At 38.6% G+C, this 17,673-nt stretch overlaps 1 protein-coding gene across 1 annotated transcript in view; it reads right to left on the bottom strand.

The window, feature by feature from the left end:
* tafa4b (TAFA chemokine like family member 4b) overlaps positions 1–17,673 on the bottom strand; it is a 30,779-nt gene that overhangs the window by 4,375 nt on the left and 8,731 nt on the right. The window contains exon 3 of the mRNA XM_035662172.1: positions 10,625–10,780. Coding sequence (XP_035518065.1) covers positions 10,625–10,780 — 156 coding nt within the window. The remainder of the gene's footprint in view (positions 1–10,624; positions 10,781–17,673) is intronic.

Raw genomic sequence — 17,673 nt, 5'->3', positions numbered from 1 at the left:
TTGTTAAAAAAAAAGTGATGGTTTTCTGTATATCTACATGCAACAAAATTGATCCAGCATAGCTTCAGAACTTGGCCTGATCCACAGTTAATCCAGTGTCAAAGCCCAAAGTTTTCTCATGTCTTAGCAGCTGACACTCAAATCTTCCAGATCATCTGACCCACTGTCTAGACAGGAGACAGCCCGACAGCTGAGAATAACTCAATTCCCTCTCTCCTAACACATCATCCATCCATCCTTCTGTCTCAAGTGTGGATGCAGGGGGGATAAAAGAGTGCACCGCCAACTTCATTAAACTGGTGGATTGATGGTTTTTAGAAAGAAAATTTGATCTCTAGTGACTATTGTTTCCAACAAAGGGAGGAGATGAGGTGGTATTGGCAGGAAAATGGGCTTTCAACTGCATAATGCAAAAGAACACGGACAAATCCTCTCAGGCATCACATAAGATGAAAACACAGTGACTGAGAGAAAGATAGGAAAGAAGGAGGAGCGGGAGGAAGACAAGGCTAAATAACAGGTGTTCGCCAAGAAAACATCTTTGTCGTGAGGAAATGAGCAGCGAGGGGAACTGAGAGAGGCAGCAAGAGAGGGTTGGAGAGGAAAGAGACTGTTTGAGGATGGCTATCACCAAGTCCAACAGAGAAAGGAGCAGATTAAACAAAGAGAACAGAGAGAAGGTGAGCAACGGACTGAAGCAAAGTAGAAAATAGGCAGCCTGAATGCAATGACAGAGACAGGAAGACATAGGGAGAAGAGGAAAGCCAACACCAAGTTGCCAACTCTCTCACAGCTATCAAGGGGTGTAATGTTGAACACACTGTTATGATGCATGAGCTCAGTGGCAGTAAGCGGTTCTAAAAACCAATGGCTGTGTAATGCTCGTTAATGTGGCCATTATGGTGTCGACAACGGTGCTTTGCACTGCAAGAGTGTTATTTAGAGCTAATGGGCACGGCCTCTGAGTGCTATTATGAAGTTAGAGTTCCCTGCAGCTTATCTCATGCTATACTGGGAGGGCGGGGTAGCCATGACACATAAGCACCTGCCTGTCAAATCAGAAAATTAACAGAGTCGGTACAAGGCCTGTGATGTCATGGATAGTTCAGATGTTGGACAGCACTCACAGACAGTTCTCAACAGGTCAATGATAAAAAGATTACACAGGTTATTAGTGTGTGTGCAGTAGTTCATTCTGAGATCATCACCGCTGGGACCATATTTTTTCCAAGCCCTACTAATGGTACATGCACCCTATAACTATGTTGCCTTCGAGGTCCGCTACCTTGCAGATGGCCTACAAAAGTCTGTTTTCTGAAAATATAACATCTGATTTCAACTCTTGACGGACTCATTTTGTGTTTTGTGCTCTAGCCAGTAGCATTTCCACCACCTTGTTTCCTCTGATTTTGCAGGTAATTACAGGGCTAAGGATTTCATAATGACTTGTAGTACACTTAACATGTTGTATCTAGTTATATATTGTAATCAAATAAGAAGTTGACAATAAGTCTAACACATAACCTCCCATAAAACCAAAGCATAACATGTTAATTAATGAGATTTAGAGGTGCTGATATGTAAATTTTATTACCTTTGCTCAAAGCCAGGCTAGCTGTTTCCAGTCTTTATGCTACGCTAACTCACCCTCTGATGGCTGTAGTTTAATAGTTACAGTACAGTCATCAGAGTGGTATCGATCTTCTACTCTAACTGTCAGAAAGAAAGCAGATAAGCATGATTCTCAAAATGTTGAACTACTGTATCCATTTACTGCCTCATCTTATCAACACTACTGAAGGGCAGAAAATTAGCTCAGTTGCTTTTAAAATGATCGAGCTAATTTAATGTTGATGGCTTTATTTTTTGTCTGCACTAACCTCCCTGTTTTTCACCAGAATGTTCAACAGGTAAGTGTGAAAATTAATCACTGGCAAGTTCTTGAAATAGAAAGAGGGCACATTTTCTCCAGCAAAAATGTGTAAAACACATGGAGTATCTCTCAGGCTACCTACTTTAATTGCATCAGTCTCATTAAGAGTCTACATTTATATTCACAAAAGGTGCATATGCTAATTCAAAAGGTTTACAGCTCAGGCTTACATTTCATCACAGTTACCAGCTCATTACAATGGAATCTGCACTCAAAATGGCTCCCTTTAAAGTTCTCTCTCAAACTTTCAGCCTGGGCTAAGCTGAGGGCAAACGTCTAGACAGTGCTTTGCTTAAGGTGCAAGTGATTAGGCAACACAAGGGACTGAGGCTATGTAATTCCCCAGGTTCTTGCCTATAGGGACATGCAGAGGATGTTAGAGAGGCAGGGACCCAAATTCGTAAAAGGCGACTTTTTCAAATAATTGAATAAGTATACGGCTGGAATGACTACTTTTGGGACACTGTTCATATTAAAATTAATGTATTATAATGTATACAAACTCCTGACTGAGGTTGGTTCAAAAATTGCTACATGACAGTTAATTAATGATACATGCAAAGAGATTAAGTATATTTCAGCAAATTATCCTCACATGTTAACCAGCCCAACTCTTACCTAGCCCGCAGACTGACATTTTCAGTGGCAGAAGCTCAGTTTAATACTGCTGACAAAGATGCACTTCCTCTGGTTGCATGGCCACCTCTCTCACCTCCATATTTGTCTTGTCACCTCTCCATAAGGCGTAATTGCTTCAGTAATAACAGGCAATCAGAAGATGCTGATATCGTATGGGTAAGATACTACCACTATGTGCCAACAATTTAGTTCAACATATCATATAATACTGAGGCTTGGAAGGCATCATGACCATAATTCTAAAAAGCAACACAGCATTCCAGGTAAGGCATTTTAGACATTGGTGTACTTATTTTTTGATTTAAGATGAAGATTTTAACAGTTAACATTCCTTCATTTGTTACAAGGCATTTTTTTATTTATTTAAAAAAATGCACTTTCTCTCTAGTAGTCCAAACGGCAAGTGCTCAAGCACCCTCTGCACGTGCCACTTGTCTAGTCTCTGGGGTTCTCTAAATCAGGTCTGTGGAGGTTTCGCGCTATAAGGCTGCCTACAGCTCTGTCTCTCCACCTACTGATAACAACACGTCAATCTAACACACATCTGACAAATGTCACTCATCGTTATTATGCCTGTTGTGGTTACAGCTTTTCATTTTGTGTGTGTGAGCGAGATATGTCAGCCGTAGGTATGTGCACTCAGCCAACACAGCTTCTGTTCATATCTTCCTGCAGTGATGCCTGAACTGTCATTGTAATGTTTGTGACATCAAGTGGACAAAGTTGAAATTGCAAGTCCCTTCATCCAAGTTGATTCTGTGACTTTGCATGAACATATAACTGACATATTGTTCAGACTGCTCTGACCAAAAATAAGCCTATATGCTTTGTGTATGCAATGCCTTGTTAATGGCCAATCAACACTCTGAGAATGCGTGTCGTGCCCTACCACCGCAGGCATTTTACAAGTGCTAATGGGCAAACAACAGCTCCCCATGCCAAAAACTTTCTACTCAGCATTTCTTTAGGTGGAAGAAAATTATATAAATTAACACCCAGATACACACTCTCCTGGGAAGACAAAAAACAGGTGCAAATCAATACAGTGTGTCTCACACTATATTTATGACCATATTTCAACTGTGAATATACATCATTTCTTTTTATAACACAATAAGGCAAAAAAGGGACATCAAATCAGCCAACTTACTCTATCATCCAACAAAAAACATGGAAAATGAATTCCATGTGATGAAACTGAATACAGTACGTCACCAATTATGCAAGTTCAAAGGCTCTTCCTTCACCTCTAACCCTTTCATCTCAAGTCATTCAAGTCACATGATAAAGAATAATAGATTAGCCTTTGATATATATAAAAAACCTAATTCAATACCTCATTGTATCATTCAAATGTAGCTTGTTTGATGTAAGGCAGGGAATACTAATACAATATGTGCACTCAGACGTGTGTCTGTTAGAGTGTTTGCCCATTAATACTTTACAAAGGCACCGCCTGAATTCACTCAGTAGAGCAACACAAACTGGAGTTTTCTTTTCCTTCGCATCTGTGCGTACGTGCATTTGCATTGTGTGCACATGTCTGTTGTGCACATTATCTATATGTGTGTTTTGTTTGTGTGTGTACAAGTATGCAGCTCCCACTGTGCAGTAAGTGTCAGGCGTAAAAGCACAATCACGTGTAGTCCTGTGCCCTTGCTCCCAGGTCATTAATATTTAAAGGGAAAATGATGTACCATCACACACACACACACACAAACTAGAAGTTGGGGATGGACCCAGAGGTATGGATACCCTGAGGCATTGTAACTGTTCCACTCAGTGATCCTGGAGTGCAGAAGCAGTAGGAGAGAGGCATCCATCTCTTTCTACAATGATTTACTAACACACTGTATCTCTGTTGCCACGGCTCACACAACCATGCCAGCACACCCAGGTATGCATGACGAGAAAATACAAGTGGAAAGTGCGGTGAAAAAACTGTCTGAAAAAGGATTATACACGGTGAACAGTTCCACACATTCACAAGAACAGAGTGACAAAATGACAAAAGCATGACATTGTGGAGCAGATTTTATAGTAAACAACAGCAGGTTGATGTGTGCTGAAACACTAAACTAGATTTCTTTGCCCAATAATGAAACACAGTTTGTCTGTCGCTGAGTTCAGCAAATCACACACCAAACTAAATCTACTGCTTTTATCGGGTCTCTGTGCTGTCTGTCTTTCTCTACCAGCAGACACACTTTAATGACACTGTTTGTGGAAAGATTTAAAGTCCATCTTACAGGTGCTCAGAAAACTCCCAAACACACAAACATACATACATACTGTATGTATGTGTACACATATAAATGCAGAGTTGGCATGTTACTCTTCGTCAAGTACTATACTGCACTTAATTTGGAAGTACTTATAGTTACTTTGAGTATTACTATTATGTGCAACTTTCTACTATTGCTGTACTCTACATTCATCTAATGGTTACAGATACTAGTTACTTTGCAGATAAAAGCATAAAGGTTCATTTAATGTGACACATTGTTAAAGGTTAAACGACCCAGTAGTATATAAAGTGGTTCCATTTAGCCCTGCATGTATCATTTACAACATTAAAATGCCCACTTACACATTAATGAACTAGATAATTTGACACACATCATGCCTTATAATGAGACCTACCTTTACATTAGACACTCTAATGAAAGTGTCCCAAACTGCCGGCCCTCCACCCCCCTCCTCTGGCCTGTGACATAATAATCTAGCCCCTAAGATATGAATATTTTTTTCTAGTTGTTTCATATCAATTTAAACTACCTCTTCGTATGCAATTAAAATAAAAAGACAAATCTTTTTTTTAAAAGGTATTTTGTTTGGTGCAAAATAAAAGATCATGCTAATGCGTGCAAAGGGCTGATAAGAAAATTATACAAAATGATGATATAAAAATATATTCAAACTGCTGTTTGCAATTTTTTGTAAAGTATAATGTTACTAATGGAAATATTTTCAGAATATTGTGCTTTCTTGTAGTACTTAAACACTGAAGTGGCCCTTCTATGAGTTGACAATACAAGCAGTGGCCCCATGCCAATTTGAGTTTGAGACCCGTGCTCTAGTACATTTTCATGCTAATACATACATACTTTTATTTATTTTTATTTGACATATTTTACAAGTTTGAATGAAATAATGTAATGTGTGTATATAATTTCATATTTTATACATTGCATTGATAATGACACGTCCATGAAATAGGAGTATTTTTTCAACTTTTTATGAGAGGATAGCTTTCTTTTTGAACATTCATTCCCTAGAGGTGCACACAAGCCCAAGTCGTAACCAACACATGTCTAACTAACCCTGTGAGCTTAACTAAACTTGGCAGAACCCCAATTGAGACAAAAACATTTTATTTATCCTGAATGCTACTGCAGTAAAACCAAACAGTGGACACACATTTTGTCTTCTCTCAGACAAGCTAGTTTGTTCTTTTGCCCACAGATGTGAAATCTGTGAGACACAGACACACAAGTGGACACCGTACATTTCTCCTGTAGAGTATTCTTAGAAACAGATGACTTCTATTTATTAGATATTATCACATTTTACTTCTGGTAAGACTTCACACTCTGATTTAGACTTTTCCAAATCCAAAAATTACAGCACTAAATCTTCATTCACACACAACACTACAAACACTAATACTAATAGAATATGATGACAGAGAGAAGAGCGTTTTGTGATAAATGAAAAAAAATAAGATTTTGATGAATGGAGTTTACTTATAAAAGTAAGTCTGACAGTAATGGGCCCCAACATGTAGCAGCCAGTAATGGGACCTGCTGCCATTTACTCCTCTTTCAGCCAGCATCAATAATGTAACTCCATTTACACTATGGCTTTTCTACAAAGGCTGGCTACTGAGAAGGGTTTGTCTCTTTCCATCAGTGCTCAAGCTTAAAAGGTGAGAGTAGCGTGCGGGGATGTGTGTTTGTGTGTGTAGGACAGTGTTGGATGAGGTGAGATCTTTTGTAACTGTGAACTCAGAGGTCAAGCATGACTCATGAGATAAGTGCTGCTGGATTTGGAAGTGAGAGGAGGGGAGATTCAGAGGTGAGATCTGAATAGGAAATTAGAAAACCATGTGACTGCTGTGATGGGGGAACTAAGCTGTTTGTGCGTATGTGTGTGAGGGAGAAACAGAAAAAGTGAGCATCAAAAAGCATTTATCATTGAATGACTTTCAGTAATAGTAATAACTGTCTGTCTGTTAGTTTCTCATCAGTGTCAGTCCTTACTCTTAGCAAACTATACCAAGTCTTTAAGGAGAAGTGAGCAAACAAAAGTGAAGCATCAGGGTAATGCCTATTCTGAAAGGTTAGCAAAGTCTCACATGATTCCTTATTTATCCCAACTTTCATTACAAAGCCAATCATCTTTGCTATGGTTGCCTGATTTTATCATTATCAAGCAATTGTTCCCATCTAGGAACTCATCAAAGAGGTTAAACAACAAATCTACTTTTCTTTTCGGGTGAAAATAGTGCTGAAATGAACTAGCAGGTATGTTTGTGACTGAGTCATTTGAATGGGAAAAGCACCGTCTACTGGCCACATGCAGGAACAGCAACACGCTGGATGGAGGCGGTGAGTCGGGTGTTCTGTGGATAGTTGTGATTATTGAACACGGAAGGCGCTTGAACACTAAGAGTGCATGCAGGCTGCAGAGAAAGTCAGAGTTTGTTCACAATGAAATACAAGCACATTTGCTTGTTTCATTTCAAAGGAATTAATGAGTCACTTAAAAAACTAAGAAACAAGCCAAAGTGTGAAAATAGGGTGCCAATAAAAAAAAAGAAGAAAAAAAAGTTATTGACAGAGATTTTTATTCAGCACTTCCCCTTCCAAACCCAAATAAGTGTATTTGAATTTCTGTTTTTATAGTTATATAGGTATAACCATTTGTTTATTCGAGACTTAACAGGGAGTTTGACCTCTCTGAGGTAAAATTGACCAAAAACAAAAGTAACTATAAGTCTCTACGAAGATAACCAAATGCCTTTGTGTATGAATTATTATTGAATGATGAGATTTGTTAAATAAAATTAATATTTGTATCTCTAATAACATAAAATTTAGTAAAAACCTTATTTAGTGTAGTAACAATGCTTTATGCATCAAATGTGCAGGACCAGTTTGTAGCAAAGAGAAAGGTTACAACTCCAGTACTTTTCTTCATGTTGTCAGAATATGCAATTATAATCTTTCAATCATTGTTATTATTTTTACACCCCAAACAATGAAGAAGTAAGGTCAGTGTCAACAAAACAGCTAAATCTTTAACCACACGTAACAACTCTATAAAAAAATAGAAACTGAGTTAGCAGATTGTTTTTTATGTTTATTCTAATTTCCAAAGAAGTGTTCCGTACTATATTGAGACTATCAATAGAAGTGAACACATTAAAGCTAAGGCGGGGTGATTGAGGTAACTGTTTGTTTTTTCCCCTCTTGATTATTACCATATAATTAATGTACTGCATTAGGATAATAATGTGCTGATACTCAGTTTTCATAGGGAATAAACAAACCAAAAACTGCCAGTCTGAAGTTACAAGTCTGATAAAAAACATCACTTTGTACTGCCCCACACATCTCGTACAAAGGTACTCTATTTGTGATTTGTTATCGGTCATTGAGTCTTGGTAGAGGGGTGTGGATTCATCCCCCACCGGGCTGACCTTAAACAGTTCTGAAATAACCTGTGTGCTTCGTGGATTCACTGGCTCTACTCGCGTTTTTATGAGACAACTATGGTATTTCATTGGTAGGGCTAAATACAGCATGATTGGATCAGGATTGGCTGACACTAGTGTGTGTGTGTTTGTGATCTCTGCGGAGCGTCTGTGGATGATAGAGGTCAGTGACACTGCTTGTTTCTTGCTGGGCATGAGCTCGCAGAGCAGGCAAACGGGTGGAACAAAGGTCTATGAGAACAACTTGCAGTTTTCATCTGTCTATCATCACTTCACTCCCACATACACAAGCACAGTCATGGCCTTGTTGTGTATGTGTGAGCAGAACTCCTTGGATTATTAATCTGCTCTATATTATTAACAACATAATGATTTAATTTCATGTTTTTATCTTTTTTTCCTCCAAAACATCCCTCTTGTCGATGGTGTGGCTCTCATCCGCATGTTATGTTCTATATTCTTATGTTACTCTTATTCTTTATTTGAAAATACTTTCTTTATCACCATCTGTTGTATTCTCAAGTGGCCCGACTATATATGAAACATCCCAAATAAAATCAGGGCTTTAAAGTGCAGTTTAAATTTCCAGTCTTGGCCGACAGCTGTCATATGTTTGCTTCTCCTTTCAGACAGCACGCAGGGTATAAGGCGGCAAGGGGACACTGGGCTTCCATTACCTGCATTAGTGGCTTTAATCTTGCCTGTTACATGATCTCTTTTGGATATGATGAACCACAAAATGTAAGACAAGCAGGCTAGAGATATGCCGTTTTACTTCATCCCAATTATACACTGAAAAACATACTATTTAACCGTAAAAGTGCTCCAGTATGTGTGTATTACAATAACTCTCAAATTAACAGTGATTTAATGGTGTGATTATCGAAAAACTAAAGAGACCACAGTAAAAATCATGGTCTCAATTTCGGATAATAGCTATTCTTACCGCCAGGTGCTAATGTCCAGTGTGTAACATTTAGGATGATCTATTGGCAGAAATGGAAAATAATATATGTATGTTTTCATTAGTGTATAATCACCTGAATATAGGAATTGTTGTGTTTTCCTTATATTGAGCCGTTTTTTATATTTACGTAGAGGGTCGCCTTCTGTGGAGGCTGACTGCGTTTCTGGGTTTAAGAGCAACTGTAGTTTCTCCTACACACTTCACAGCTCGTTTTCATTCCAAGGTCGTCAAATACTAGATGCCACTATATCTTTGTCCTTTAAAATTATATTTTAATGTTTCTCTCTTTTGATATTTGTTTATCCTCTGTCTGTCTGATCCCTTGTGTGTTTCTTTATTGTATGGCTTTGCTAGAAAGGATAGAAAGGCCAGGTGTCATTTTTCCTTCATGTTTTCAACCACTTTTAAAAGGTTTAGCTAGAAGAAGAGAGGCATCTTGTTTGGCAGAAAATTTATAATTAAGAGCAACCTATTAATCTTTTCCGCAGTGGATGTATTATTTATGTTACTAACATCTCAAAATGAATGTGGTAATGATTTGTTTTAGGTGGGATGTTTTCATGTAACAACTTTAATGATGCAAGATGATTAAAAACATTTTTAGCCTCGTTGACCCTTTCAGATTCAGCAGTGTATCAATCATTACAAAAACATGTTGCGCAGGCACAAACACTACCTACAAAACAGAACTTTGAATTCTAGTCACGTTGCCAAGGTTTGGCAGAATTGCAGAGGCCTTGCTGCCCAATTGTGGGCAAACGTGTATAAAATGATGCACAAGACATCTCGCATATTTCTCTATTTGATTTAATGTTGGTGATACCTGTAATGCTTTTTCAGTGTTCTTTTAGTTTTGTTTTTTCACCTTTATTTATTCAGGGGGGTTCATTGAGATCAATGCTCTCTTTTCCCCCAGACTGGTGGGGGATTAAATCAACAACCTTCCAGTCACTATCTTGTTTCACCAACCTTGAGGCCACAACTTTTTAAAGGCAGTGTTGTTCTGCATGTGTTGGGAGAGAATATATAATATATTTTCATGTCAAGTGTGAATATTACTTACTTAAGTAGTTGAAGTTTGTTCAAGGGAAAAGTTATCCTTCAAAATACTGTAGTGCTGCTTTAATTTTATTATATTTATTTATTTTATTTTTTTTACATATTTTCAATATAAGATGACGTCTTTCTGCTGTAGCATTTTCCCCCACAAATTTACAAATTGATACTTTTACAAAATAATGAACAAGCATGTTGGCACCCTATGCTTTTCAGAAATGGAGATTTGCAGCCATGGAGAATAATCTGGATCCAGGGTATATGAACATACACATTCACACACAAACACACAGCATTGTGAAGCTTTTACCTTCCACACATGAGGGTCTGGCTCTGGTGGTGCCAGCGACCTGCCCAGGGAAACAGGAACACTTGACGGTTTGAGAGCGCTCCTCAATCTTATTCTTATTACAGCAGCGATGGATGGCCACCACCTCACATGTCCCCTGCTTCACCTGGTACGAGACTGAGAGAGAGAAGGAAAAAGGAGAGGAGAGGGGGGATGATTTGAAATTCATCAACTTTTATGATGGCTTATTGGTATTTTGACTTTTTGTTGCTCCAAAAATGTTGTTTAAATTCAGATAAATGTGTGCTGCAAAAAACAATCAAATATACACCACAATGGCTTCTCTGACAAATCTACTGAAATATTTACTTTTGTATAAACTCCTCAATTTATTCCAGTCTCATACTCTTTGATTCATAAGTAAACACTCTTTAGTGATACTTTGCTTTTATTCTCAGCCCAGTGCCCTCATTAACTTAGACACAGAGGCAGCTCTGTTGTTGTCATTGTGTGCAGGAGGAAAAAAACAGCGAGAGCAGGAAATGTTGAAAAAAAAAATTCTTTGGACTGTTTTCAGACACAATAAACCACTTGATCCAAGCAGAACAGACATGGACATTTTATGAGGGGGTCATGTGGTAGAGCAACCCACTAATAGGATACACCTATGTAGGAGATTGTCCTATCGTCTCCACCTCTGCAGGAGACCTTTATTGGTTTTCTAACATCAGGCTCATCATATAATCCTGATTTCTTCCCCAACACAGCTAGGGCCTCTCTCTGACCTTTGAAGCTCAGGAAGTGAGGTGAGAGTTGGCGCCTGGAGTCTTCTCTGAGGTGCCCTGGTTTTCCTTCTCGGTTCACAGATTGGATCTTTAAGTGTCAATCTACCCATCCTTCTTCTTCTTTCCAATGAACTCCTCCACAGAACAACACCAACTCTTTGGATAATTAAGTGCTTTTGCTTGTAAATTAGGACCACGTAACCTGGAATGTGGCCACCAGTCTTCTTTTGATCTGACAGACTCATCCCCAGAGAGAACCACCCTCCTGGAAACACATCGTCTGTGTGTTAACTCCCTGCCCTCATTGTGTGGTTTTACGATGTTTTTTCTTTGTGAAAACATGGTCCTCTCATTCTACAGCAGAAACACATATGGGAATTTGATTTTTAAATAAAAAAGTGCTAAAGGTAAATATTTATTTCTCCCTAAGTACAGATTATCACACAGCCAGGAGGAGATTACAAAAGTAAGCTTGTTTGGTGTTTCTGCGCCAAATTTGTTGAAGTTACAAAACCATGTCTAAAATGTCTGAATGTTTGATGGAGCCACAGTGCCTCTTTTGGTAAGAATCTGTATAGCATAAGGTTTTTCAAACGAATGGTTTTAACATTTATACACTAACCTTTTCACGAGTGAATTCGGTTAAGTATGTTAGTCATGTAAACAATGTATTAAAGTCATGATGGATTTTTGGTAAAACGGTGAATTATTATCTCAAACTTTAAGAAGTTACGAATATTCAAATCAAAGAAGCCACTAGGAAAGTGAAGCGCGGTTCCGGGTCCCCTAGGATCAAGCGATATAAGACTCTGGTCACTCCTTCTTCGGATCACTTTAGCTTTAACTTAACTTTTTAAACTTTATCTCACTTCTTCTTACTTTCTTTTCTTTTTCATTTTGTTTCGTTTATTTTTCTTATCTTATGCTTAGCGCTTCATTCCAGTTTGTTTTTCGTATCCTCTGATAATTAATCACTTAGTTAATACTGATTTCAGTACTTTTATTATTTTGAAAGCCTCCAGAAACCGCGAGAATCAAAAGTTTATAGTCTAAGTTTATATATGTATCGCAGATTATCGCCTATTTCACAGAACGTGAACTAATTCAATTTCTTGGATTTAGTGACGACGGAGGTTCGCAAGGCCAGCGTTTGTTCCCCGTTAGTATAGACGAGAGTAGGATTAAGTCCCATCGAGAGCTGTGGACCACCACTCTTTGAAGTTTGAAAGACTGCCTAACCCAGAAAGCCGCAGCGGTCACTGCCTCAGGAAAACACGAACTGTTCCAGCCGGACAATCGTTGTATTCTCCCAGCCATATTGCCCAAAGGATCGACCGTGCAAATTGCGCACAGGGCCCCCAGGAGAATGGGTACTCGTGGTGATACGTTTTTTGGACTGGGAATTCTGAACCGCAGCCTTGCAGTACCAGCCGGAGGAAGAAACCTCCTGAAGTCCTCCATATCTACGACAAAAGGTAGGCTTAAACTGCACACACTGCTGGGTTCACACACCATGAAAAGAGTTTGGTGTCGCTATGAAGCTCTGGTCAAGCATCGTCTTAGCTTAGAGGTTTTTCCTTTTCATTAGGGGTCTGGTAAACTTTCTAATTACTTCCGTAAATTTTTAAATTCGCCACCGATTATACAAAAATTTCATCATTCATCATCTTCTGATCATCCAATATCATAATTCATTATTTTGTCCCACGGTATTCCTGTTGTTGTTGTTGTGTATACATATCACTCCCATTTCATTATCCATTCATGCCTACACTCATTGATTATTTATCAATAAACTAATATATATTTAACCATATGTCTGAGTCTGTGCAGTCGCAGGTTTGATTTTATGCGGGGAAATCGAGGAATCGTGTAAAAGAAATCACTACTTCAGAACATGAGATTGAATATAGAATATGAGATTGAATATAGAATTTGAAATTGAATAAATTGATTTGATTAGATCTGTGGAATAATTTCCTCCAGATTATTCCAGTAGCTAAACAACGGAGGTGGTGTCCCATTTACGAGTGTATTATTAATCTTCAGTGATTAATTACCTTTATTATTAAGTAGTGTAACCCCTACACAGTTGAGCAGGAAAACATGTAACGCTGCCTTGGCTGTCCTGCTGAGTGACACACACATAAAACTTTGACTCACTCACACATAGACAAAGCATTTGTGGCAAAATGACAGCCGCCCTGTGGCTTTCTGTTGGAGTTATATAAGAGTGACAGAACACTATTCTCTGTTCTGAGTTGTCTTCTAACACCATCACACTCGCCTTCTGATAGATGTACTCACATGCAGGCAAGCAGGCACACACACAAATACACACATTTACACACACTCACAGCTCTCATTGTGTCTGTCATGTCAACCCTTTGACCCTTCACAAACTCAGAGAACAGGAACAAACTTGCATCTCACCTTTTTTCTTTAAAATAGCTGATTTTGGTCCAGCATGAATTCAAGAAGAAAGATGCAGTGCCGTGCTTCTGTTTGATAACAAAAACATGAGTTTATAAAGTAGCTTCATGTAATGCAAGCTGTCTTAGTTAGCAAAAGTACAGTACTGGCAGCACAAGGCAGCTGTTGTAAATAGCAGCTTGTGAATGTGTGTAACAGTATATAAAATATAAATGTGCTTTCTGAGTTGCATGTGAATTAGAAAAACAGTGGCTTTGAAATTTGTGCCAATTTATGTTTTGTTGAACTGGAACATAAGTGCCTTCCACAATAAAGGCAGAACCGTATGTTCTCTTTTCCGTCCTATGAAACAACAACGTAGAAGTACGCTGGGTTCTTGTTATGCCTTCCTACAGAATATACTGTATTTGAATAAATTGCTTCTGTGTGGTGGTTGCATGTGTTCCCTGTGGGTTTCCTCCAGGAGCTCTGGTTTCCTTCCATTTACCTTTCATGTTTCTGTGTTTGCAATGACAGCAAACATTTTGTGTAAAATGTGTTTTCTTTCATTGATGTGTTTTTGTGTGTAATTTCACACATTTATGATTTAGGGGAACAGAAAGCTGTTTCAGTACAGCTAGTAACTGGCACTGATGCTGCAATAGGACTGTCACAATGTCTCGTACACATTGACACAAACGCACACACAAATCAAAACATTAAGATAAGCATCCATGAAACTCAAATGTAACTTATGGTGCCCTTCAATAAATGCCTCCATACAAACATATCATTCCCCCACAGGCATGAGTGCCTCCATCATTTATTCACACATATCCTCAGTATGTGCGCTTATCAGTGTGTATCTTATCCCTGGGGTGGTTTTCTTCTGCTATCATGCCAATAACATCATGCCATGTCCTATACAGCAAAACTAAAGATGTGCGAAAAGCCTTTAACATGTGTCCACACACACACACACACACACACACACGTTCACACACATTAGGTTACATAAAATGAAATCTCCTGTCCTGCATTACTTACCAATTACTGAGGAATAGTTTAAAATTTTCTTTGAATCAGCATGGACTGGGTCAAAATAAAAAAGTACAGTCTTGTATGTCTAAGGCTGTCAAATTAGTCAGGCAGTTGACTTCCAAACATATAAACAAAAGTCTATGTTCAAAGGGCGTTCGTATAGAAAAAAATTAATTATTAGAAAACGGCTTCACATGGACAAAGATATGACATTTGGTCATTTGGTCACTAATGGCACAACAAAGAGCATGTAATGATGTAGCATGTATGTAGAGCTGTAACACTAGAACAGCCAGGGGTTTTTAATGTCCAAGCAGCTGGTGATTTGTTTATTCTCAGCATGGAGGATGGCCCAATGCTAAAACCGTAGTTCTGATTATATAAACTTTACTTCAAATTAACCGTAGCAGCTAAGTGCAGTGCAGTCAGTGCAGGTTCATTCCTCAGTCACATTACCTACTCCACTCCCAAACATCTGTCCACTCCCAAACATCTGTAGTAAAAGCTATTTCTGTAGTCATGTCTATCCCTAAAATATTTTGTCACAGAGGTGGTTTGGTTGAAGGATTTGATGATGAGGAATACTACAGACAACTGTGTGTCTATGGTCCTCTTGTTTCCATGACTTGACGTTGCTACTTACTCTATAAGGTATATAGGTTACAATTTAAGATTGAGTATCTAGTGTATATATATATTATAGATTCAAGACAAAACTGACAGACTCTCCTTCACTCATTGCACTGAGCAAGTCTAATGTCTGATTTGTATTCATAACTCTTATGCACATTAAAGGTTAGCCATTGACTTACGATGCAACTCTATTACGCACGATATAGACAAAGACTCTTAGAATTAAAAGCACAAAAAGGATTCTATAGGAGTACATTTTACCCATTGTCAGTTTAAATGTAGGCAATAATCAAAGCACTGACAGTTTCAACACCAAACTTCACCAGAAGGTATTAAGATTGTATAAAGACAAGTTAAGAGGTTTAAATTGATTTTTACGGGGATGTCTAGCTTGTTAAATGATATTTCATATGCTCACAAAATTTGGCATACACTCACTGTAAAGGCTTTAAAAGTATCAGTTAAAAAGCTGATCCCAGATTTATATATGTAGGCATTAGTTATATACATTTATTTATTTATTTTTTTTAAATGGTATCTGAGGGATATAAGGAGAAAAAAAAATCATGAATGGCTATAAACCATTACGACTCTCTTACATACACACACTCACATCGTACAGAGTATAAAGATGTGAATTCATTCACACCCTTGACACTTAATCAATCACTCTGCTGGAAGTGTGAGTGTCTGAGGGTCTGCAGATGTTCACGGCACTGTGAGGAAGCCTTGGTTAAAGCAGTCAGCAGACAGTTATTGCCCCATTAAGTATACAGGCACACACACAAACACACACATGCTACAAGAGAAACACAGATGCACAACAACGCAGTGTGCAGGCCTGTGATAAGAACAATGGCTCTTGAAAAATGAGTGTAAGAATGAAAGGACGAATGAACACAAGTAAATGACGCGTCTTTGACTAAGCCTCGAGGATGCATTCCCTAAAGCAGAACCGAACATGGCTCGCCTACTTGTTCCTTTGCGCAAGGAAATTGTTTTTGTAGCTGTGCAACTGTAACTGTATTGTAAAATACTGCGACAGATATGCAAACAATCAGTGCAAACACGGAGATACCAGCAACTCAATTTGCTCGTCTGTCATATTCCTCTACAAAACGAAACAAATATACTGACTGAAAATGCTTACCTCAGAGCAGTGAATGGTTTCTAATCTGAGCTTGCTCACGCGTGAGCAAACAGGTTTTTAAGAGTTAGAATTTTTTTTTAATGCTAGTTCAGATTTATTGCATCCTCATACAGTGAGGAGTGACAGATGGGAGAGAGTGCGAAGATGACACGCAAGAAGGGTCGTGAGTCGGATTCATCCCATTATCCCCTGGCATTGTGAGTACCTACTATCTGCTTTAGCCTGCTGAGCCGCCATGACATTCCTGAGAGATATTTTCTGTGTGTGTGTGTGTGTGTGTGCGCGCTGAGGTGTCATGATGAGTTGTATGTTTGAGTGAGTCTGTGGCTCATTGCACAGTGTGACTCAGGGTTTGTTAGCAGCATGCCTCTCAGACATGTGAGCCTGCCAGCAGCTGAGCAGTGTGTAGGCCAGCTGTGTGTGTAAATAACTTTAAAGCTACATGTACTGCATGAAGATATGCCTGCATGTGTGTGTGAGTATGTGTGTGTGACTCTGACACACCTCTCTGCCTCCACCTCTGCTAATTAAAGGACGAATTATCCTGCTGGTTCACTTAGTCATCGTCTGTCCTCTCTCTTCTGAAATATAGAAACAATCTTGTGAAATTAATTTTAATCAATGCTTCACTAATGTGCCACAATAATGTTTTTGAGTTCAAATATCCTTATTTGGGGGCTTTTCCAGGTAAACATTAATAGATGTGATTGTTTGCGATTAAATAAGCATATGTTTCTGCAACAGCTTAAAGTATCCATGCCACCCTCTTGCCACCCCATGAATATATAGATCCCTCCTGGAAATTGGACTGATCTCCATGAAGCATTAGCTATATACATACATATCAGATTTTTTGTATGAGCCCAGGTGTCTTACAGGAAAGGATGAAGCAAATTATCACTACCTGCACTAGACTAAGTATGACTAGCACTTTGGCGATTTTGTTGAAAATGTGTGAGCCACATGATTTGGGAGAAGTGAAAATGTAGTGAAGACACTGGGAGTATACTGGATCTGGCGTTAGTTCAGGGGCTATCACAAAGTTCACA

This window comes from Morone saxatilis, unplaced genomic scaffold (assembly GCF_004916995.1).
Source record: "Morone saxatilis isolate NCDOM2014 unplaced genomic scaffold, NCSU_SB_2.0 Contig18, whole genome shotgun sequence".
Classification (NCBI taxonomy): Eukaryota; Metazoa; Chordata; class Actinopteri; family Moronidae; genus Morone; species Morone saxatilis.
Note: the sequence above shows the minus strand (reverse complement) of the source record. Positions and strands in the feature narration are given on the sequence as shown.